The sequence below is a fragment of the Canis lupus genome, chromosome 10, assembly GCF_011100685.1.
Source record: "Canis lupus familiaris isolate Mischka breed German Shepherd chromosome 10, alternate assembly UU_Cfam_GSD_1.0, whole genome shotgun sequence".
Lineage (NCBI taxonomy): Eukaryota > Metazoa > Chordata > Mammalia > Carnivora > Canidae > Canis > Canis lupus.
The window spans coordinates 22,581,029-22,605,760 of NC_049231.1; the positions used below are offsets into that span (position 1 = coordinate 22,581,029).

At 52.1% G+C, this 24,732-nt stretch overlaps 1 protein-coding gene across 4 annotated transcripts in view; it reads right to left on the reverse strand.

The window, feature by feature from the left end:
• Window positions 1-24,732, reverse strand: part of PARVB (parvin beta) — a 97,538-nt gene that overhangs the window by 67,150 nt on the left and 5,656 nt on the right. The window contains exon 1 of one of the 4 annotated variants that reach the window (XM_038550267.1): window positions 23,632-24,021. The exons of 1 other annotated variant lie outside the window; for it this stretch is intronic. Coding sequence is in view for 1 of the 3 variants with exons in the window: in XM_038550265.1 (XP_038406193.1) it covers window positions 2,212-2,311 (100 nt within the window). In the remaining 2 variants the exon portion in view is untranslated. Of the gene's footprint in view, window positions 1-2,043; window positions 2,101-2,211; window positions 2,344-23,631; window positions 24,022-24,732 lie in introns of those variants that run through there. 2 more of the 4 variants (XM_038550265.1, XM_038550266.1) reach the window with 2 other exon arrangements.

Sequence of the window (24,732 nt, forward strand, 5' to 3'; positions counted from 1 at the left end):
CGCTATCCTCAGGCCCGTCACCGCTGTCCTGCCCTCTGCCCTCTGCACAGCAGATCTCAAGCCTGAGGACGTGACATACACGCAAACACCCCGATGGGGAGCGAGATTTCAGAAAAGGCCTCTGGGAGCCGAGCAGAGCAAGCTGGGGGAGCGGGGAGGGGGTGTGGGCAGGTGGCCACAGAGCCCCAGTGGTGGGGCCGCTCTCAAGTTGCTCCCCACACCTTGGGAGTCTGGGGGCCCTTTCCCCACGGAGAAGTTAATAGACCTCCACCTGCGTACTTTCCAGGCAGAAAGCACGCTCAGGATTCGCTTTTTGACACCCAGCAGGACCGGAGAAAACTGGAGAATAGCAGGGCACAGCAGAGCAGGATGCCTGTTTGTCCCCATCACTGCTGGTCCCCGAAAGGGGGCTCCCCTAGCTGGGCATCCTGCAGGAATTCAGCCCAGGTCACAGGAGCACAGGAAGCAGTGGGTGAAGCAGAGCTGAACAGAGGACTTTTTCTGCAGAACTTCTCAGAGCCTTGACTGTGTGCCTGCGCCTCAAGACTCCCCCAGGGGGACGGGCAGTGAACGCGGCCTCCCAGCACCTGGGTTAGAATGGGCAAGAGCAAGGTCCTCCGGGTCTGCCCCTCTGCCAGCTGCCCAGCCCCTCCATCGACCATCTGCTCCTATTCCTCCCCTCCCCCACGCACTCCTGCAGGGAAGAGCCAGGGGCTCCTTATGGGGAAGCCTTCCTTCCCAGAGTGAGCAGAGAGCCTCCCTGCATTCAACCTCCTTAAACTCCTCCTTCAACTGCCAGTTTCTCCTCCAGAAGGGGCCCCACACACCTACAGAAAGCATGTGAATGATCAAGACACAGGCAAAACTCCGTCTGTGACTTAGGGCTCCTAGCGTGGTCACCTGAGGACCCAAGCACCAGTGTCTCCCCCTTTTTTTTTAAACCAAGCAGAGCCCAGGGAAAATGTGTTTTTTCCTCCATCGGGTGGGGAAGGAGCATTTGTTGGGAGCTTTCCTGGTACAAGAGGCAAAGGGGCCTCCAGATAACCAGGGAGATGATCTTCAAGCCGATGTTAGAGCTCCTGGTGAGGGGCGCCTGGGTGGCTCAGCGGTGGAGCATCTGCCTTCGGCTCAGGGCGTGATCCCAGGTCCCGGGATTGAGTCCCACATCGGGCTCCCTGCATGGAGCCTGCTTCTCCCTCTGCCTGTGTCTCTGCCTCTCTCTCTGTGACTCTCATGAATAAATAAATAAAATATTTTAAAAAAAATAAAAGGAAAGGACTTCAGGTGAACCCCTGACTCCGGTTCCCAAGTGCTGCATGACCTCGGGCACGTTAGTTAGCCTCTCTGACCTTCAGCTTCCTCAACTGTGAAGTTATGAGCATCACACGAGACACGTCACCTGCACCACTATCTCCTGCCCGGGTGGGAAGACGGAGCAGCTGGGTGACTACGCCAGCTGCCACGACCGGGACTGACAACCACAGAGCTGGGCTCATCACCCCCACCTGCCCACACAAATTCCTTCCAACGTCTACTGCTCCCGAAGAAAAGACGAAACAAATCTCTTATCCGGGGGGTGACAAGGAGAGCCAGATCCTGGCTGTGAACAGCCAGTTAAAGAGGAAAGACAGAGCCAAAGGTCATTCAAAAGAAACCCATCAGGGACACCTGGATGGCTCAGCGGCTGAGCATCTGCCTTCAGCCCAGGGTATGACCCCAGGGTCCTGGGATTGAGTCCTGCATCGGGGTCCCCACAGGGAGCCTGTTTCTCCCTCTGCCTGTGTCTCTGTCTCTCTCTCTGTGTCTCTCACGAATAAATAAAACCTTTAATAAAAAAAAAAAAACAGGAAGAAATCCATCATATCAGGTAGTCCCTACAACCAGCATCATTGCCACTTGTCCCTGAAATGTTCCAAACGCCATCCTTCTGGGCCCAAAGATCCACGTGTCCCACCGAATGATGGAAGCAGCCCGGCAGCTGCGATGCACACAGCAGGTACCTGTCCACCTGGGCCGAGTGGAGATCCCCAAGGACCCACTTACCCCACCATCCTCACACCAACGTCCTCGTCACCTTCCTGGGAAGCGTCACATGGCCAGCCCAGGGCCCACGCTCATCTAGACACCCCCCCGCCCCTAAAGCAGAGGGGGAGTAAGGGCCGGCCTGGGTGTAACACCTGCTGAAAGTGGTCAGAAACAGGGGGCACTCACTGGCCAGGAGGGGTGCGACTGGAGGACGCGTTAGAAGCCCAGATGCATGCCAGGCCAGCGGGCACTCGGCGGGGAGCCGGGGGACACACATCAGGGGCATATATGGGCACGGGCAGGGTCGTCATGACTTGGCGATTTGCAGAAAAGGCCTCTTTAGGGTGCTCTGAGGAAGGCACGAGGGATCAGGGTGCCCGGGGGACAGGCTGCTTCCAGATGATAGAACTCCGCTGACCACGAAACACTATTTTCATCGTCACGGCCAACGGCCTCGTGGGCCAGCAAACTGCCCCGGGAGAACTGCCCCACAGCGCACAGAGAAGGAAGGAAGGGAGTCTCCAGTCCTGTGGTGCGACCGGAGTGGTGATCACTTGGCTCAGGGGACAAACAGAACCGCAGACGCTAGCCTCCGATAAGCCTCCGATAAGCCTCTGATCTGGACCTGGGGCTGGAGGCTGGGCCCCCGGGGGGAGGGCCCAGCGGCTGCCAACGACGTCAGGAGCCCCCGCGCCCACGAGCAACACTTGTCACCCCGTCTCCACGACAACAGAAATCAGATACCAGAAACAGAAAGCCGGAGCCACCCAAACTGCGGAGGCTTGTAGACCTGCTCTGGGTGCTGCTCACTTCCCAGGGCAGAGGGACCCAGGAAGATCCTGGAATTGGGGGGCAGGGGAGGGGGCGGGGGGGGCAGTGCAGAACTAGATCTCCTCCCCCTCTGGCCACCAGGCAGATCTCTGGGTTTCAAAAAAAAGCGAGGCCCACGGACATCTGGGGGGCTCAGAGGTTGAGCAGCTGCCTTTGGCTCAGGGCATGATCCTGAGGTCCTGGGATCGAGTCCCACATGGGGCTCCCGGTAGGGAGCCCGCTTCCCCCTCTGCCTGTGTCTCTGCCTCTCTCTGTGTCTCTCATGAGTAAATAAATAAAATAAAATAAAATAAAAAAGCAGGGCCCAGCCACCCACCAGCGGGGTGACCTGCACGGGCTACATGTCTGTGTTTCCACATCTATAAGACAGGGTTCCCAACCATAACTGAGCTCGTGGGGTTGTCACGGGGTAAACGAGTTTCTGCGGCACCTGGCACCGGGAAGCACCATTAGCTCTTATCTGTGATCATTACTAGCCATCCCCAGCTCCCAGGGAAACACATTCTGCTCGGTGGTGTTGTGTGATGAGCCACCGGCCCCGGGCTGGCTTCAGTGGGGAGGGCATGAGCCCGACCGAGACACGGGGGTACCCGGAGCTGGCCCTCCTGGTGGCAGGGTTCCAGAAAGGTACTTTGGGGCCACGAGCAGCCATGAGCATCATGATGCCACCCTCCCACGCACCCCCGCCCCACCCCGCACTCCACCCCACTAGACATGGTACAAACCCATGGTCACATGGAGGTGAGACCAGGGAAGTGGCCCAGCAAGTACTAGACGCCCAAAGCCAATGCAGGCCCCAGGCTGATCTTAGTTTACGGGTTCTTGTGTTTGGGAGACTATGGGCTACACTGTATCCCCTGCACCCCCAGAACACAAACGTCAGAGTCTTCATCCCCAGGATCTCAGATTGTGACTGGATTTGGAGACAGAGGCTTTAAAAAGGAGATTAAAGCAGGACACCTGGGTGGCTCAGTGGCTGAGCATCTGCCTTTAGCCCAGGGCGTGATCCTGGAGACCCAGGATCGAGTCCCACATCGGGCTTCCTGCATGAGGCCTGCTTCTCCCTCTGCCTGTGTCTCTGCCTCTCTCTCTCTCTCTTTCTCTCTCTCTCATGAATAAATAAAAATCTTAAAAAAGAAGGTTAAGGTAAAATGGGGTCCTATGGGTGGACCCTGATCCAACGTGACTGGTGTCCATGGAAGAAGAGCAAATGTAGACACAGACACAGACAGAAGCCAGGGATGTGCCGACCCCGAGGAAGACACCATCAGCCAGCCAGGGAGAGAAGCCAACCCTGCTGGCACCCTGGCCTTGGACGTCCAGCCTCTAGAACCAGACGTACCTAAGTTACTGCCGCTTAAGCCACACGGTCTATGGGACTTTGTTAGGTCAACCCTGGCAAACCCAAATTAACACAGAGCCCACCAACAGGACAGCAAACACCCCTGGTGCCCAGAGAGATGCCTCTTTTTTCTCCCCAAGATTTTATTTACTTATTTGAGAGAGAAACATGAGCTGGGGCAGGGGGGTGGGAGGGTTGGAGGACAAATGGAGAGGGAAAAGCAGGCTCCCGCTAAGCAGGGAGCCGGATGCAGGACTTGATCCCAGGGCCCTGGGACGTTTCACCCACTGAGCCACCCAGGCAGCCAGGCACTGCCAGAGGTGGGGAGTTATGGGAAGAGGAAGAAGAAACAGGTGATTTAAAACAAATTTGGGGGACACCTGGGTGGCTCAGCAGTTGAGCACCTGCCTTCAGCTCAGGGCATGATCCTGGAGTCCTGAGATCGAGTCCTGCTTCAGGCTCCCTGCATGGAGCCTGCTTCTCCCTCTGCCTGTGTCTCTGCCTCTTTCTCTCCCTCTGTGTCTCTCATGAATAAATAAATAAAATCTTTAAAAAAAATAAAAATAATTTTTTTTAGTTTAAATACATTGAATTTAAAAGAAAGATGACCCCAAGCATCGTGAAGCAGAGTCCCATGTCCCCAAGTGCAAGAAAGCTGTGACGTGCCTTGTGAAGGACACGCATGTTTTAGATGAGCTGTGTCCAGGCACAGGTCTCGGCGGCGGTGGTGGCAAGTTCCATGGTAACGAATCAATAATCTCTATCACATCAGGTGGCTTTAAACAGGAGCACACGTAAAACAAAGCCACATACTGACCAGTAAGTGAACGCTGTCCCCCCGGGAGCGGTGGTTCCGTATCGCTGACACAGTGTTCGTGGTGAGAACAAAAGAACCGCGTGGAACGAGGACCCACTCTATTCCAGAAGGAAGGAACGGAGCCCGGCACCTCCTCTCCTCCGCCACTTCTCTTCCTGAGCGACACCAGACTCTCCTCGGGGTCCCCACTCTTTGGGAGCTAGGTGCATCCCGACCTCATCTAAGCCCTGATGCCTACCGCGGCTGCGTCACCAGAGGGCCCCGACCCACCCAGTTACGTCCCAGCAGGTGGGACACGTGCTAAGCCCGGGGTCCTCACCCCCACCCCGAAACACGGGGACGGGGACCCCGAAGCACCCGGCTTCAAGCACCTTTTTTCACTGCCGATTTCTCTCGCTTCCAGCTCAGCCTCCGTTTCTCCCGCTCAATTTTCTGGAAGTTTCCACCTGAAAGCAGTTCCTCACCTCCGCCCCCCAGATACTGGAGCGCAAGATGCCCCGTAGCAACAAGCCACGAAATTCCTGTGCAAGAAGCCACCCTTCGTCTCTGAATCCTTCCCACCTTCTCGGAACATAAGCAAAGAGGTTTCCGCTGATGACAAGGAGAGAAAAAGCACTGCGCTGGAGGAGACCGCCACCTGGGACTGTCACATCCACCCCGCCATTATGCTAGGCAAACACCACCAGGAGAGTGACAAGCGCTATTTAAAATCAGACGACAGCAGTCTTTGTATCTGTTTAATGACACACCTCTGTACTTGTCAAACAAGCCAAGTGAGAGTTTTTAAGGGAAGAGCTGGGTGACATCCTTTTTTATAGCCAATATATAAGCGACATCAAGCACACAATATTCTGAATTTACACCCAACACCCACATTTCGTGGCCATGGCCGGCTCTTCTCTTTGGGACACTGCACCAGCTCAATCAACCCCCCAAGGCTGATAGTGAGCAGTGTTCACCTTAAAGGAGTGAATATCAGGGGGCATCTGGGTGGCTCAGGGATGAGCATCTGCTTTCGGCTCAGGGCGTGATCCTGGGGTCCTGGGATCAAGTCCCACATCGGGCTCCCTGCAGGGAGCCTGCTTCTCCCTCTGCTGTGTCTCTGCCTCTCTCCCTGTGTCTCTCATGAACAAATAAATAAAATCTTTAAAAAAAAAAAAAAAGAAGAAGAAGAAGAGAATGTCAGGAAAAATTGCTGTTTATCTTATGCCTCAAAAAACCGTACAGAAGGAAATTACAAGCAGAAGTTCATCTACAAGGGTTTATCAATTTCTAAGCTGTGGGCCCTGCACAGACACATGCTCCACCGTCTTTTTCAAATGAAGAGAGAAAGACCAATCCTCCTTCTCCCTTCAAAACCAACAAGAGACCTCAAGATGAACCACAGAGTGTGCAGCCCCAAGATAAAATAGGATTAGCTATGTGTTTACGACTTATCCCCACCACTCCCTCATTGATGAGAATAATCATAAGAGGAATAATCCCTGATGGGTTTTAGGCATCTACTAAGTGTGGGGTACCGTGTGTTGCAGAGTATCCCCTACCCCCAGAATTCACCACCACCGGGAACCCATGCATGGGACCTTACTGGGGGAGAGGGCCTTTGCGGGTGTGATCAAGTGACTAGGAGGCCATACAGGGTGTGCTTACAGGGAGAGGGAAATTTGGAAATGAGACGCAGAGGGAAGGCGGCCATGCGGTGACAGAGACAGGTTGGAGTGATGTGTCTATAAGCCAAGGACCACCAGAAACAAGGAAAAGGCAATCAAGGACTGATTTCCCCACTCCGCCACCCCCTGGGGGCCAGGTGCAGAGGACCGAGACTCGGGATCCCAGCCACACTTCCCATTCTAAGCTACAAAGTCGGTATCCAGTTCTATCCACTGGTTTCCCCAGCTTGGCAGAGGCAGGTGCACCTCTGACAGGTCTGCACAGAGTGCAGATGAATTCAGGCCTTGAACCATCATCCCAAATGGGCCGTGGGACAGCTCCCGGGATGCAGCGTGCCAGCAATCTCTGGGCCTCGTCCCTGGCTGCAATCCAGCACGAGCCTCTTCTCTGGTCTTTGGATTTTCTACAAGCACAGATTATTTTTAGCAGCCTTTCCTGCTCTCTGTCACCTCATTAGTTTTAGAACCAAATAATCCCATTATATGTGACTTGATTGGCTCATAAAATTATCCTTCGTTCTAACAAATATTTAGTGAGCATGCCACCATGTGCTATATCTTGCCTGGAACATTACATTTCTCAAAAAAGCATTTACGCAGCTAATGATCACAGATCCCCTAATTTAATTTACTCTTAAATGTGTTTAATTCTCCCACAAATGGAACTACCAGCTTACAAACTGAGCATTTTTTTGCCGGAGATCCTCACCAGGGCCCCCTCGACAAAGACACCACCGCGGCTTCCCAGCCAGCTGCCTTTCTGAGCACTTCCCAGGTGTTGTTTCTGAGCCTCTTACACAATCAGCCTCACAACCTGGTGCTACGCCTGTCACCTGACAGAAAAACCAGGGCAGAGAGAGAGGTAGGGTAACTTGCCCGGCGAGATTCAGAAGGTTGGGAGCGCTACAGGCAGAGGTGGAAGCCCGGGGGCAGCTGGGGGGCTCAGTGGTTGAGCATCTGCCTTCGGCTCACGGCGTGAGCCCAGGGTCCTGGGATCGAGTCCCGCATCAGGCTCTTCGCAGACAGCCTGCTTCTCCCTCTGCCTGCGTCTCTCATGAATAAATAAATCAAATCTTTTTTAAAAAATTATTCTTTAAACTGTACATATGTTCTTTTGTATGTGCAACGTTTCCCAGGATTTTTGCCTTTATCTTTTAGATTCTGGTAAAATACGCACAACAAAAAATACTACATTTTAACCATTGCGAAGTGTACCGTTCGGTGCATTAAGTCCAGTCACGCTGTTGTACAGTCATCACCACCGCCGCCCCCGTCCACAACTTCTTCAGCTTCCCACAGCGAGACTCTGTCCCCACCAAACCACTCCCACTCCCCCTCCCCCAGGCCCTGGCGCCCACCACTCTGCTCTCCATCTGGATGAATTTGATCACTTTAGGGACCCCATATAAGTGGAATCCTACAGCATTTGTCCTTCTGGGGCTGGTTTCACTTGGCACAATGCCCTCAAGGAACGCCCGTGTAGTCACAGGCGTCAGAATTTCCTTCCTTGTCAAGGCTGAATCACAGGCCATGTACGGAGGGACCGCATTTAGTTTATTGTCCATCAATCGACGCACAGATTATTTCCAGCTTTGGGCTACTGTGAATCATGCTGCCATGTCATGATATATATTTTAATGACCATGTTCCCGAGGAGGAGGGAGCTACATAAAAACAGAGGCACACTGTGTGCTTTCTGGGTACCAAACCATCACAGCGGCTCTCATGCAAAGTGATCTCGGGCTTGCTTATCCGCGCTGCCAGGATTATGCTCTAATCCTCCCTCTAGGTCATCACCGTGGAAGGTAGCAATAACAGAACGTGTTAAATGGCCATCTCTTGGAGAACATTCTAGAAAGCAGAACATGTCAGATGCGGGGTCTTGTGATTGTTGGTTGACACCATGGCTGGCAAAGTGTAGCCAGTTGGGCCCAAGTCTGGCCCAACGCCTACTTTTGCAAAAAGGTTTTATTGGCACGTGACCACACCTGGATGTATATGTGTCGTCTCCGGCGGCGGTGCTGATGGTCTCCACAGAGACCAGCTGGCTCACAAAGTCTGAAATTCTACTCTTTGGACCCTTGCAAGAAAAGATTCCCGACCTTACCAGAATTCATAACACAAGTGTTTCACGCTTTCAAGGGGCGGGGGATTTAGGACCAGGTGAGAGCAGAGCACAAATCTTTCCAGCACACCCAGAACCAGGTGAGGAGAAAGCGAGTCTGAAGTCCTTCAGCCTCTCCTGGATCCCGGCTCTGGCAGGCCGCACGCACGCACGCACACACACGAGGATGGAGAGGCCTGGTCCTCGCTCACACCACCCCCCGGGCGGCGGACCCGTCTACGAGCACTACCAGTGCATCGCCCCTAACTCTACGCCCACGTGCGACTTTCCACTTTCACTCACAACCTCAGTGGCAGGAGAACCACAGACGCAATGAGCAGGTCCCATGCCAGATGATGACAATGATGGCACCGGTCGTACAGGCTGCTGTAACAGATGGCCACAAACCTGGAGGCTTAACACAGACATTTGTACCCTCCCAGGCTGGGGGCCACAAGTCTGGGAGCAAGGTGGCAGGGCCGTGCTCCCTCTGACGGCTCCAGGGAAGGGTCCTTCCTCCCCTCTCCCTGGGGTCCGGTGGTGGCCATCAGACCCCAGCGCTCCTTGGCTGGTGGCTGCCATGGTCACGTGGCCTTCTCCCCATGTGTCACCCCATCACCCTCCTCTGAACACACTGGATGAGAGACCCAACCCACTCTGGGACCTCACCTGAACCTACATCTAAATCACATCTGCAAAGACCCGGTTTCCAAACGAGGTCACATTCCCAGGGCCCCAGGGTCAGGACTTGAACACATCTTTGGGGAGGGAGTAGAGGGGGATACAACTCAGCCCATCGCAGAGACCTCCGCTCAATCTCCTTCCACAGCTCTCTCCTTCTGGGCCTGCTGCATGATGCTAACAGGAGCAAAGTGCCGCCTGGCATGAGCTTCACTTCGTAAATGCATGCCAACTATAGAAAGTGCTCCCTCCATCAAGAGGGAATGTGGGTGCTTGCCTTTCTCCCTCTTCCCGCTGTGGCTAAGTCTGAAACTAACTCCCTGAGACACAGAACCACTCACCTGGCTCATGTCAGGGCCTCTGGGGCCTCCTTCACCACCAAACGCCCAGGGATGGAGTCACGGGCTATACACGGCTGAAGCCCAACCAGCGGAACATTCTCCACTGAATGTTATTCATTATTAATCCCCCCTTACACCCCCAGGGCCCGTAAACAGCCCATAGGATGTAAGGGCTTTTCTGGGCCCTCCCTCTCACTTCCTAAGATTGATACATATACTGCAGCAGGGACTGTGCAGCCACAAAACACAGGTCTTTGATGACATGGCACCTGTCAAATGAGACCCTTTCTGCTAAGTGACAGGAAGACTTTTATGGCTGCCTGGCTGAAGTGCCATGGAGGATCTGTGCTTCTCCCATCACAGCTGATACTTAGCACAGATGGAGCTTGGGAGCCAGCAGCACTGAGAGACAGAGAGACAGAGAGAGGACAGAGAGCGTGTGCCACAGGCCATCGGGCACTTTATTCCACAGATCAGAGAAGCCAGACACCCTGCACCTAAAAGGCACAGGTGAAAATAAATGCCTGGCCTGGGCCCCAGCCACAATTTCTCTGCCCAATTTTCCCCTCTATGCTCCTGGTGATAAATGTGGGCGCACGCAGGTGATGCTGCACAGTTCACAAGGCCTTTTCTCACGCATTCATACGTTTTAAAAAATATTTTCTCTATTTATTCATGAGAGACACACAGAGAGAGGCAGAGACACAGGCAGAGGGAGAAGGCTCCATGCAGGGAGCCCGATGCGGGACTTGACCCCAGGACCTCAGGGTCATGCCCTGGGCCGAAGGCAGACACTCAACCACTGAGCCACCCAGGTGCCCCACGTTCACACATTTAATTCTTAAAATGACCCTGGTATTGGTAAGAGAGGTGTTGCCATCAATCCCCTCATTTGGAGAATGGGACGGGGCAAGGTCAAGCTCAAGGTCACCAAGCTAAGAGGGGACAAGCGACCTAGGTCTTGTGCCTTCCCACCAGTCTGAAGCATACAGTCTTAACAGGTGCAGAAGGTCCCGGGGGCGGGTGGGGTTGTTGGGATTCCTGTTCAAAGAACAGTTTAGGAAGACAGGAAGGACTAGTCTAATCTAGGCCATAGAGCGGGAGACAGTAAACCCCCAGGGGAGCCAAATCTGGCCTGTTTTTGTAAATAAAGTTTTATTGGAACACGCCCACGGCCATCCGTGTCCTATTTTCTGTGGCTGTAGGGGCAGAGCTGAGAAGTCACCGCAGAAAATAGAACACCTCCCTCCCCCCTGGCCCTTGCAGACCCTGCCGTGGGGTGGTGACTGAGCGGTGGAGGGAGGGATCTAGGTGAGCCCAGCACGGGCACCCCCCACCCAGGACCGAGGCACCCAGGACCCGTGCAGGGCTCGTTCACAGTGGGCGCGGGAGCCCATCCCCACCAGAGACAAGACGAGGCCGAGGCCCACACTGCCCGCACACCAAAATCCACTCGCTCCTCGTTCCCGGTGCTTGAGCCCTTGGCCCGGGCAGAGAGAGAGCCCATCCCACCCCCCCCGCTTCCAGAGGAATAAGGTACCAATTCGAACTGGATTTCCGGCCTGAATCTCCAGGGCTCCTGCAGCCTCTAAAGCTCCTCGCAATGGGCTCAGAAGTCATGCCTATAATTGGATCATTCCAATGCGAAGGAAAATAAAAACCAATCAGTGGGGCCTCCGCAGCCGTGGGGACGCCTCCTCAGAGGGCTCTTTACTGCTGGAGAAATCGAATCGAGCTCAAAACGCCTTGCACACCGTGTGTGTCCCCCGCTCACATTTCACATGGTGGAGATTTGTACCCGCGCCGCCTGCAAGGTGCAGGGCACCACCCGAATTTAATCAGACCGGAGCCAACCCCGAGGAACAGACCTGTGGTTCTCGTCTGGTGCCTGATATGGGCAAAGAGGGAAGAGAAAGATCTCCCTTCCCGGCTGATGGCCTCTCCCACTGGAGGACGGGGTCATCCATTTGACAGCGACACACACCTTGCTCGCTCTGAAGCCGACCTGGTGTCCCACCCCTCCCAGGGCCTCGGTTTCCCCCTGAGGATGGGACTCCATCTTCATTTCAGTTCTCTGGGGAAGTGGCCCAGCCCAGAGCTGTGCCCTCTGCCTGTAGCCACCCTGCTGGCTAAATCCAGCTCACCCTCCAGCGTGAGCGCAGGAGCCACCTCTGCAGGGGACGAGTCCTCCCTGATCTCAGGCCAGGGCTGGCCCCCACTGCACGCTTTAAGGTCCCTCCTTCCTGGGGCAGGACTGAAGCGTCTGCTGTGCTCCCACCTGCTCTGAAGAGAGGCATGTGTTTTGCTGGGCACAGTCCAGGCTCTAGCCCAAGCCCTGCCCGACAAACGTTTGCTGAAGGAACAAAAGAGTGAAGGCATGAATGAATGAATGAATGAATGGCTCCATTTTCACAATGTTCCTTAGAGAAGGCAGCTGGAGGAACTACAGGTCTTGGGGCTACTCCCCCGAAGTCTTTTTTTTTTTTTAAGATTTTATTTATTTATTCATGAGAGACACAGAGAGACAGAGGCAGAGACACAGGCAGAGGGAGAAGCAGGCTCCCTGCGGGGAGCCCGATGCAGGACTCCATCCCGGGACCCCGGGATCATGCCCTGAGCCAAAAGCAGATGCTCAACCACTGAGCCACCCAGGTGTCCTCCTCCAAAGCCTTTAAACCTGTGCCCCCGAGTCGTCTTGAGGGTTCTATGCCCCCACTGCATGTCCAAGGTGCTGTCTGGAGTGAAACCTCCCAAGGAGTCTTTCAGGGAGGCAGGCCAGGCCTCCTCGTGCCCATTTTACAGGCAAGGAAAGCAAGGCTGAGGGTGACAGGGACCCACACAGGCTGCCAAGGCAGAGCACTCTCCTCTCCGTCCTTGGGGTTCCCCATCTGTAAAATGGGTCACAACGGCGTCCACAGCACACAGCACTCGGGGCCGTGTGGTTCCAAGGAAGTGCTCGCCACTGAGGAGGAAGGCGAGACACTGGGGCCTCAGCCTCCCTACCGCTGGGCTCTGTGTTCAGCCTTTCCTCACTTAATCCTCAGAACCATCAGAGGTCAAGCTGCTGTTCCCACCCTCACTGATAAGGGCCCTAAGGCTCCGGTCAGCAGACTCTGGCCTCAGCCTCCAAGCCCCCAGATGCACCCTCCACATCGCCCACGGGACACCCCTCCCCCGCCCGCCCGTGACCTTCCCCAGGACCCTGCAGAGCCTTCTATGGTTAACTCACTGCTCCGCAGATGCCGGCAGTGCAAGGGGCACCCTGTGCACCTCCCTTAATCAGGTGGATCCAGGGGCTGCTGCATAGGGGAGATAACCTGTAATAAAGACAGCCGGCTTTGCCACTGAATGATGGTCATCCGCACCGGCCGTGGCCTCTATCAGGCTTTCCAGGTGGACACCTGAGAACCGGCCAGCTTCATCCACCTCCAGGGCCAGGAGTTCATCCCGCGCCAGGGCCCTCCCCGCCCCCATCAGCAGGGGTACCACCTCCCCTCTGGTTCAAAGTGAGACGCCAGCCAGGCACAGTGACAAGAACCAGCAAGCGGGCAACTGAGAGGGCCCCTGCCAGCCAGCCAGGAACCAGGCTGCTGGGCCGCACGCTCGATTAATTCCGGGCATGGAAAGCGTCCATGTACAATAGCATCCAAAGGTATAAACTACCCAGGGATAAATCTAACCAAGGAGGCCAAAAGCCCTGCACACATACACACAAAAACCTACAAAACACTGCTAAAGCAGCTTAAAGAAGACTAAATAAACGGACAGACGTCTGAGTTCAGGGATTGGAAAGCTTAATATTGTTAAAGTGCCACTACTCCCCAAGGTGATCTCCAAATTCTATGCAATCCCCATGGTAACTTTTATAGAAAGAGGAAAATCCATCCTTAAATTCCTACGGGATCTCAAGAGACTCCAGCTAGTTAAAACCACGCTGTCAAAAAAGGACAAAGTGGGAGAAATCTCCTACAGAGCCGGGTAATGCAGGCAGCACAGTTGGTGCCAGGATGGGACAGACAACAGACCAAGGCAACAGAAGAGACCGGCCAGCAGGTCAACTGATTTTCAACAAATGGGCCAAGATCTCAGGGAAGAAACAGCGGACAGCAAGAGCGAGGGGAACCCCGAGGGAGGGTCTTGCCCACCCACCAGCGACCGGGGCGCTGGGCCACATCGGGCAGGGCCACCCTGTCCCCTGCCCGCCCCTGTGCTGTGGGAGCTCCAACGCAAGGATGTCTTGCCCTACCTGGGAAGCTGAAGGATAATGAACGAGAAGGAACAAATGAGAGTGTGAGCCACCAGGCCGGAGCACCCGACGCCAGACTCAACGATAATGGTCCTCAAATTCCTTGGGACCCTTAACATCCATGGACTCATTCCCTCCCTGCATCTCTCAGAGCAACACAGTGAATGAAACCATCATCTTGACCCACAGAGTCGTAAAATCCGCTCGGTGTGACCGGCACATTGCTCTAATGAAATGAAACAGAATCGAGTAGGAAAGGTCGATGTGCTTCACTTACAGGAGGATATGATTTCACAGATGTGAATAAATGTAGGTTTGGACTGGCGTTTCTGTGTAAAATGCATTTCTTACCGTGGGCCAAAGTCAAGAGTTTAACAGGCGCTGTCTCAGCTCAGAGCTTCTGGAACATTTGTTGGCCCCGTAAGAAAGAACCTCATTAAAGTCTCCCTCCCAGGCACACAAGGTCAGGAAAAAATGCACACACAATTGCTGGGGGTCCCCATGCTCACTTTCTCAACGAGGACAGCAAGATACCTGCCCCCAAAGCATCAGAGTGGTGACAGGAAGAGGTCATCTGAGCAAGCACCAGCCGCTCATAGGGGACAGCTGCCACCAGGGCAGGGACTGGACAGGATGAGGAGGAGGAAGGCTCCACCAATCCATGTCCGTCCCCAGGGCTCATCCTCACCCGGGTTAAGGACCCCACCTTGGAAATAATGCAGGGACCCGATGTAGGGCCAGAGAGACACTGATGAGCTCAGGCTCCAAGCCCAGCTGAGCACTATTTTTCCTAACTGCTTGACAGACAATTCACATTCCATGCAATCTGCCTTTGTCAAGGGTGTGATTCGAGGAGTTTTAGGATATTCACCGGTTGTGCAGCCATCACCACAATGAATTTAGGAACATCTTCATCACCCCAGAGAGAAACCTGGTGCCTCATTAGCAGACACTCTCCATCCCCCCAAGCCTGCTGCAAACACTAATCTACTACTTTGTGGATTTGCCTATTCTTTCCATTTCCTAACTATGGATTCGCACAACGTGTGGCCTTTTGTGTCTGGCTTCTTTCACTGAGCATCCTATTTTCAGGGTTGATCCATGTTCTGACCCAATCCATCCTTCATTCCTTTTTACCACCGAATAGTATTCCATTGTATGGATACACCACATTGTGTTTATCCATTCATCTGTTCAAGGGCATTTGGGTTGTTCTCTCTTCGTGGCAATTTTGAATAGTGAGCAAAGCATCAACATAAACCTTAAAAAAAAAAACACATATATATCTCCTTCAGGGACAGCACTCACACCCAAATCTGATATAAGCCAGCTAAGTGTGCACAAAAAGGATATATATCCCTTTCTTTCTTTTTTCTTTCCAAAGGATCTGCTAAACAAGAACATTAGGAGCAGCCTAAAAGCGGGGCTCTAAGAAAGAAAATCTAAATAATAATTGTAGAAACGTTCAATGAGGCCCAAGCAAAAAATAAAATAAAAGCAAAGCCCAGCTGCACACAATAAGATTGAAATTCTGCGTGCTGCTTCAACAAAATTTCAAATCATTAAAATCTCATTATACTAATAATATGTTTTCTAGTTAGACTTAACTAAAACACTCTCTTCCCCTAACACAGTGCAGACATTATCAGAAGCAGCAGCAGGATGCTTGAAGATGACAGCTCCTGGGGCACCGTGTCTTCCATCCCGTGGCTGCAAATGCCTGCAGCCTACACCTGATTAGGCAACAGGACAGAAATTACAACTGATTTAGGGGATGAGCTTCCCTCCTGAGCTCCCAGCCCTTCACTTAAGTTCTTGTTTCCTAAGCGTTCTTGAATGGAAGCACCTCCCCAAATATATCATGATGGTCTCATTCTATTTTGTTATTTCTTCCCTTTTGCCACCAGCTGGTCCCTGGTCTTCTCTTCCTGCATGTGTCTGTGATGTGCAAAGAGGGGAGTTGGGGTGGTGGTGGTGGTAGAGGTCATAATGATAGCTAATACCAAAAAAATAAAAATAAAAATAAAAATAAATTAAATTTAAAAAATAAAAATAAAAAATAAAAATAAAAATAAAAAAATAAAAAATTATAACTAATACCCTAACAGAGGGCTTCCTACATGCGTGGCCCAGGCAATTCCCCCAAAATGTTGTATTATTTTTTCAAACACAGAAACACTTAAAGAACTTGACACTAAACACGTAAAGAACTTGACACTAAGCATCCACTGCCTGGAGTCTACACTAACACTTTGCTCTAAGTGTTTCATTATGTATCCGTCCACCCCTCTATCCATCCAGCGATCCACCTGTATGCCTTTACCACGGCTGCCCTACCAAGATACTACAACTTTAGGTGTCTTAAATAAGCCAACACAAATGTAGTATCTTATAGTTATGGGGGTCAGAGGTCCAAAATGGGTTTCACTGGCTAGAATCAAGGTGTCGGCAGGGCTGTGTTCCATCTGGAGGGTGTAAGAAGAATCTGTTTCTTTGCTTTACAGCTTCTAGAGGTGCCCACACTCCTTGGCTTTCGGCCCCACATCACTCCATGGACACATCTCTTTCTCTTAACTGACTCTCCTACCTCACTCTTAGAAGGACCTTGTATCTACCTGGACAATCTAGGAGAATGTCCCCCATCTCAAAATCCTTAATCCCATATGCAAAGTCCCTTTTACCATGTAACAAGATAGAGTCACAGGCTCCAGGTACCAGGATGCGGACATCTCTGGGGGCCATTAATCGACCTACCACAACACCTTTTCTATGCATTTCAAAGTTGCAGAGGGGGATACATTCCCCCTAAGTATCACTAACTGATGTTCAGTCTTTATTTCCAGTTCTTTTTTTCTTTTGAGTTAAAATATGCATACAATGCAGGACACCCGAATGGCTCAGTGGTTGAGGGCCTGCGTTAGGCTCAGGTCATGATCAGGGGTCCTGAGATCGAGTCCCACAGCAGGCTCCCCACATGGAGCCTGCTTCTCCCTCTGCCTGTGTCTCTGCCTCTCTGTGTGTGTCTCTCATGAATAAATAATAAAAATCTTTAAAAAATAAAAAATAAAACAAAATACGCATACAATGGAATGCACACTCTTAAGTGCATATCCAGTGAGGGTTGACAAATGCTTGCACCTGTGTATCTCAAACCCCCATCCAGATGGAGGACATTTTCATATTCAAGGAGAAAATTCTCTCCTGCTCCTCCCCAGTCAAGCCCTATCCCCACCCCAGAAACAACCACCATCACTTCGTTTCATCCACTGGAGAACTTCACAGAACTGGCACCACCATACTCTTTTGGGCCTGGCTTTTTTCCATAGGCATAGCGTTTTGAGGGTCACTGTGTCGTTGCAATGAATTCATACTGTACTTCATCCCTTCTCATCAGCTCAGTAGTCTGCCATATGAATATCCGCCCCCACCCGCCACCCATCCCACCTTGCTCCTACTGATGGACACCAGAGCTGCTTCCAGGTTTTAGCTATTATGAATAAAGCTATGAACATTCTTCTACAGACCTTCTTATGGACACCGACTTCCATTTCTTTTTTTTTTTAAGATTTTATTTATTCACGAGATATATATATATATATATATATAGAGAGAGAGAGAGGCAGAAACACAGGCAGAGGGAGAAGCAGGCTCCATGCAGGGATCCCAATGTAGAACTGGATCCCAGCACTCCGGGATCACGCCCTGGGCCAAAGGCAGACGCTTAACGGCTGAGCCACCCAGGCGTCACCTGACTTCCATTTCTTGAGTCAATATCTCAGATTGGAATTGCTTAGTCATGGGGGTGGATATATGTTTACTTTCTAAAGAGACGACCATGCTCACTTCCTAAGTTTGCACCACCCTACCGGCCCTGGAAGGAGTGAGAGCTCCAGCTGCTCCACATCCCCACCAAGGCCTGGGTGACCATTGCAGCTGTTCTGGTGGTTGTGGAGTATATCAGGTTCTCATCTGTGGTTCATTTCCTGGATGACTAATAACGCTTTTCTAAATGCATATTGGCCATTTGTCCATCTCTGGTGGAACATCTGTTCAAACCTTTTATCTATTCTTTTATTGCATTTCTTTCATTTTCTTATCATCAAGTTGTGGGAGTTCCTTACATATCCTAGATGCCAGTCCTTTATCAGATATGTGTTTTGGGAATTGTGATAATTGCAAGTTACAATAAGAAACATATATATAGGGATGCCTGGGTGGCTCAGTGCTTAAGCGTCTGCTTTTGGCTCAGGGCAGGGATCCAGTCCCGCATCAGGCTCCCTGCAGGGAGCCTGCTTCTCCCTCTGCCTGTGTCTCTGCCTCTGTGTCTCTCATGAATAAATAGATAAAATCTTTGGGACGGCTGGGTGGCTCAGTGGTTTAGCACCTGCCTTCAGTCCAGGGCGTGATCCTCGAGTCCCAGGATCAAGTCCCACATCAGGCACCCTGCGTGGAGCCTGCTTCTCCCTCTGCCTGTGTCTCTGCCTCTCTCTCTCTGTGTCTCACATGAATAAATAAATAAAATCTTTAAAAATGAATGAATGAATGAATAAATAAATAAATAAAATCCTGTAAAGAAACACATATATTTGGCTTTCACCCCAGTTCCTGGCCCAGAGTTCCTAAAACTCTAATAATTTCCTAAGTGATGAGAAAGAGTCACATTAGGAAAAGGCTGGTTGCCACGGGCCTAGAGAATTGGAACTCTTCACCCCACTTCCAGCCAACCCCCCCCCGCCTCTGGGGGTATAGATTGAGTTCAATCACCAGTGGAAAATGACTTAATCCATCATGCCTATGTAAAGAAGCCTCCATGGAAACCCAAGAGGATGGGTTCAGAGAGTACCCGGGCTGGTGAGCATGAGCAGGTGCAGGAGAGTGGCACTCCTGCCCCACACCACCCCCTCTGCCTCTCTTCCGTGAGGCTGCTCCTGAGTGCACCCGTGCATACAAGCTGCAATCTGTCGAGTGAAATGTTTCTGTGAACTCTGTGAGCCTCGCTAGCAAATTAATTCATGGAATCCAAGGAGGGGGTCACGGGAACCTGTGACTTATAACCGTCACTCAGAAGCACAGGTGAGGACACGGACTTGCAACTGGTGTCTGAAGGCTGGCGGCCAAGTCTTGTAGGACTGGGCCCCTACAACCTGTGGGGCCCAACAACACTGTCTCCAGATGAACAGTGTCAGGATTGAGCTGAATCATAGGGCCCCCAGCTGGTGTCAGAGAACTGCCTAGTGGGCAGGTGGGAGGAACCCCACGTCAGAATTAACATCGGAGCCATAGCTGGTGTCCATAGAGTGGAACCAGTACCAGAATCCCCATAATATTTTCTCCCACTCTGTGGCTTGACTGGGCCCAGTTTAAATGACATTGCATTTAATAACCACAATTTCCCCATAACCCTAGGGTTAAGTACTCTTTATAGAAGAGGAAACCGAGGCACAGGGCAGGGAAGTACCTTCCCCAAGGTCAAAGCTTCACAGCACAGCAGAATCAGTTCAAACCTGGGACATTGGGCCCCAAGATCCACAGCCCTAACTGCCACACAGATGCTTCCTGCTTACTCAGCAAACACAAAAACCACTTTACGTGGCTGAAGATCACTTCGTATCATTGCCTTCCAAGAGGACACAGGAAGCCCAGGACTCAGGCCAGTGAGGACACTGGCACTGAGTCAACAAGGCCAGCAGGTACGTGCATAATGTGGTGCTCCCAGGGGGCAGAGAGGGGCCCCCACCCACTGGAGGCACCCATGAAGCCAAAGGGCAAATGGCTCTGGGGCAGGGGGCAGCCAAGGAAGATCGGGGGGAGGGGGTGCTGGCCGATGGCTGGGCAGGCGACACCGAGAGACTCAGAGTCAGCGGGGTTCTGGACTGTAGCCACCGCCCAGGGTCTGTCCTCCTTCTGCAAATGCCAACAAGTCCATTCAGCACAGAATGGACCTCATTTGCCTGCTCCGAAGCACCTTTCTGCCACCGTGGCTGAGAGCATCCCAACTGCCAGAGAAGAAATCGGCTTTCCTGCTTGACGGGAGCCAACTGGGAGGATCACTTGCAGGTGAATCACCTCCTGCGTGTGCAAGGCTGGTACACTTACAAGTGAGGCTGCCGGCCGGAGGCGTGACCTCTGCAAGGAACCTGATGTCACTTCCTTCTGCACCCTGTCTGCTCATCTGCAAAATGGGAATAAACACCCAGCACCCACTTCCCCGCTTTGTGCGAGCACGAGGTAAGGGAGTGCACGTAGTGTGCAGCACCGAGCCCGGGACGTCACGAGGGCCCCACATGGCTTAGCCATGAGTCCGGCTGCTGGAGACTCCATTCTGGCTTCTTCTCCTTTCAATATTTTCCTTCACTTCCTCTCTGATGATCTTCGATCACTCGCTATCAAGGATGGGTACGTTCTCACTTTGAAACACAGTATTAATTTTCAAAACAGGAAACAAAAGAGAGAGATGAAGACACTTCCAATTAAGCTTTGGGAAAGAGTTCCTTTAAATTCCACCTGTATCGGGGATCCCGGGGCGGCTCAGTGGGTCGGCACCTGCCTTTGGCCCAGGGTGTGATCCTGGAGACCCGAGATCGAGTTCCGCGTCGAGCTCCCTGCATGGAGCCTGCTTCTCCCTCTGCCTGTGTCTCTGCCTCTCTCCCTCTCTCTATGTCTATCATGAGTAAATAAATAAAATCTTAAAAAAAAATAAACAAATAAACTCCACCTGTACCAACGAGTTACGAACACCACCACCAGCACAGCGTTCCCCTCTCCCCAGCCTGCGGCGAGGATGCTCTATTCACACACAGTGCGGCACCTGCCGGGTTCTGGAGGACGGCCACCCCACGGTTCCCCTGAACCCCACAGCTGCTTCTGGGAGGGCTGGATGCAAGCAAGCTCTGAGTGCGCCCCACGAGTTAGGGAGCGTCTGCTCCCTCCTTAACTTTTTTTTTTAAGATTTTTATTTATTTATTCATCAGGGAGAGAGAGAGAGAAAGAGAGAGAGAGAGAGAGTCAGAGACACGGGCAGAGGGAGAACCAGGCTCCACGCAGGGAGCCCGACGAGGGACTTGGCCCCGGGACTCCAGGACCACGCCCTGGGCCAAAGGCTGAGCCACCCAGGGATCCCTCCCTCCTTAACTTAGTAACTTACCATGGGAGCAAAGCCTAGATCCTTCAGAATTATCATTCTTCATATCAAAGTATGAACATGCATAACTTTTTTTAAACAGGCTACACTATTAAGATGGCCTTCCTTGGGGCAAACCAACATTCGTGACCCATTCTGTTGGCTAAGAAGGAAAGGTTCAAAGACCCAGACGAAGGACAGACATTTTCAAAATGCCTCAACTCAGATGAGCTCACTTTCCACTGCTAACATGAAAGCATAAAACTGCTTACAGTCTGCTAACCATTCTTTTTTTTTTTTTTTTTTTTGCCAACCGTTCTAATGCTTTAAGCTGGCGAGGAAGCATCAGAGCACTAAGGTGGACGAGTATCCCTCCTGATGCCGAACTGGCCTCCCTCCCCAGGGACGCAGCATCTGACTCAGACACACGCGAGGAACTTGCCGTTTCTCTGCAGTGTACACCTCAGCTGCATAATCACCGTGTTTCCCGGTCACACCGGGCCAGAAGTAGAAGGCCAGCATCCCTCAAATGCATATTTTTAAAGGATTTCTGTAACTTGGTTACCAACAGCCAGCTAGCCACTTTGTGGAACATAACGGGAAGGAAGAAGCCAGGGGCACCTGGGTGGCTCGGTCGATGATAGCGTCTGCCTTCGGCTCAGGTCACCATCCTGAAGTCCTGAGACGGAGCCCGGAGTTGGGCTCCCTGCTCAGTGAAGAGCCTGCTACGCCCTCTGCCCCTACACGCTGTTCATGCTTTCTCTCTCTCACTCTCACTCACCCTCTCTCTTTCTCAAATAAATAAAATCTTTAAAAAGGGGAGGGAGGAAAAGAAAGAAAGAAGAAAGAAGAAAGAAAGGAAAGAAAGGAAAGAAAGGAAAGGAAAGAAAAGAAAAGAAAGAAAGAAAGAAAGAAAGAGAAAGAAAGAAAGAAAGAAAGAAAGAGAAAGAGGGAGAGAAAGCAAAGCAAAGCAAAAAGCAAAGAAGCCAGAGCTGTGGAAATGACAGCAGACCAGCCTGAGAAGGGGCTTGTTTGGGGCTGACAGTCACTAAACACTCAGCCCTCCCATTCGCCCCGGCCTGACTGGTTAGTCCAGCAGGATCGTATTATCTCCCACCCTGAGCCCAGACACAGCCTCAGAATCCTTCTTAACACAGGCGCAGGCAGTCCTCACAAACTCAGCTGAGTCTGCTCCCAAGGGGAAGCCGCCCTGCCACCTCTGCTCTGCCACCAACCCTCCGGCTCCGGTGTCCGCGTCAATGCCCTCACTTGCCAAACTCGCCACTAACACACACTTACTTAGCACTCCCCCGACTGCTGACGAGGCTTCGCCTCCTTCAAGGCAGTTATGCTCACACCGCCTAAGGGCAAGTGCCACCAGGCTCTGCGTGAGCCCCATCGGGAAGGAGGCTCGGGGTGAGGCAGCAGACCGAGCGGCGGGGACGGGGACGCGAGCCGGGACCTGGCTCTGTCACCCGCCCACAGCCTCCCACGGAAACACACTGCCTTCCTGGGCGAGGGCGAGGGCCAACCAGCTGGGAAACCCACAGTGTTAGCACCCCTGCACTTCCCCACCTCAGGACGGAGAAAGAGAGGGCCCCTGGAGCCCCCGAGGAGTTCCTGCAGTCCCAATGCTCCAGGCAGGTAGAAAAAGAAAGGATTCCCCTAATGCAGGACTCCCAGGTGCCGTGAGCCCCACCACTCATCCCTTTCTTCTTTTTTTTGTTTTATACATATATATATACACATATATGTAAAATATATATACATATATTTGTAAATATATACACATATTTAAATATATACATACATATTTTACATAGATTAAGTATACGTGTATATATTTACATGTGTAAAAATATTTATGTTTATATACATGTAAAATAAATATGTGTACATATATATTTCATTGGAGTTCGATTTGCCAACATATAGCAGAACACCCAGTGCTCATCCTGTCAAGTGCCCCCCTCAGCACCCATCACCCAGTCACCCCACCCCTGCCCACCTCCGCTTCCACTGCCCCTTGTTTGTTTCCCAGTTAGGAGTCTCTCACGCTTGTCTCCCTCTCTAATCTAATGACAGAAAGCGGTCTCTCCTTTGAGTACGTCACTAACAAGTATCTCAGTGATGCAAAAGCTGCCCAAAACTTCTCGAAGGGAGTGCGTCCCGCATTGCGCTCTCTTTACCGCAACAGCAATTAGTACCGACGAGCAGATTAACACGGCAGTGCCAACACGTGCTCGGAACGTGCCCTTAAACGCACCGATCTGCTGTTCGGCCTCGATGTCATACAGTAAACAGCAAACACGCTCAGGGGGAAGCAAAGCAATCCCGCACCTGAAGCCTGAAAAGCGTACGGCTAATGCCAAGGGAAAACTGCTTCCTTCAGGCCCACCTTTTATGCAACGGCACCACCCATCTGAACACAAGAAAATCCTTAGGTAAAGTTACCTGCCCTTTGCCAACCGCAGCAGCCGAAGATCGATGACTCGGAGCACTTAAAAACCGCTCACAGCAAGCACTTAGCCAGCTAGGCCCTAGAAAGATCCCTTCATTATTCTGACGACCGGACAGGGAGTGTGATGGTGAGCAAGTTCCAGATGTGTGATAAATATTAATTCCAAGGAGTTGAGACGGGAATTCAAAGCAGAGCTCGTCTAATGAGTGTGGGGCTGCCAGGGCGCCCTGACTCTGCTGGGCCCGTGCAGGGATGGCCGAGATGCTGGAACCACACGGGGCTTAGCCGTTCCTAAAGAGGCCTCAGGACAGAAAGGTAGGGAACAAGAAAGTCATTGCTCTGGGCCCGGGATCAGTTTCCCTTTCTTACAGAAGCAAAGATCCCAAGAGATCTGAGTGGGCCACCGAGACAAAAAGCCCAGTGTGGCACGCGCTGAGGTGCCTACGTGTGTTTCTCCTGTAAATGCCGCCCCCCCGCCCCCTCCCTACCCAGCAACAGTGGAACAAGGAGAAATGCTGGATTTGAAGATTGTGATCAGGATAATAATCAAAGGAAATTTCACAAAGCCACACCAAAAGCTCCCCTGAAAGTCGCTTCCTCTTGGCCAGAGAAAGGAAAAACAGAACAGTGGTTTCCAGTGATTTCCAACCCCACCTCCCCAGAGATGTTACAATCCAGGAGCCGAGCGGAGACACAGCTGACCTGACAGCGCATTTACTCCCCGACTACCAGCTGCTCCCACCGACAGAAGCACCTCAAAGAAGAGGCATTTGGATCTGGAGAAAGGGATGTGGAACTGCCTGTCTCCACCATGGCAGGTTCTGCAGAGAACCTCACAGGCCTGATGGATCCCAACAGGACCTCCACTGGCTTCTCTTATAAGAGACCGTTCTAGAACCCACACTGTATGTGGCCCTGGTCCTCACCTACTTATGTCCTTCCATGGTCTTACCAGCCACTCTTTCCCTTCTCGAGGTTAAGAGGCCAGCTGACCTCAAACATGACCTGCACTTAATGTTCTAAGCATCCTATAGAGCACCAAAGTGATCACGTGTGCGCCCGGAAATGCAAAGAATTCCAAGAGTCCTACTTCC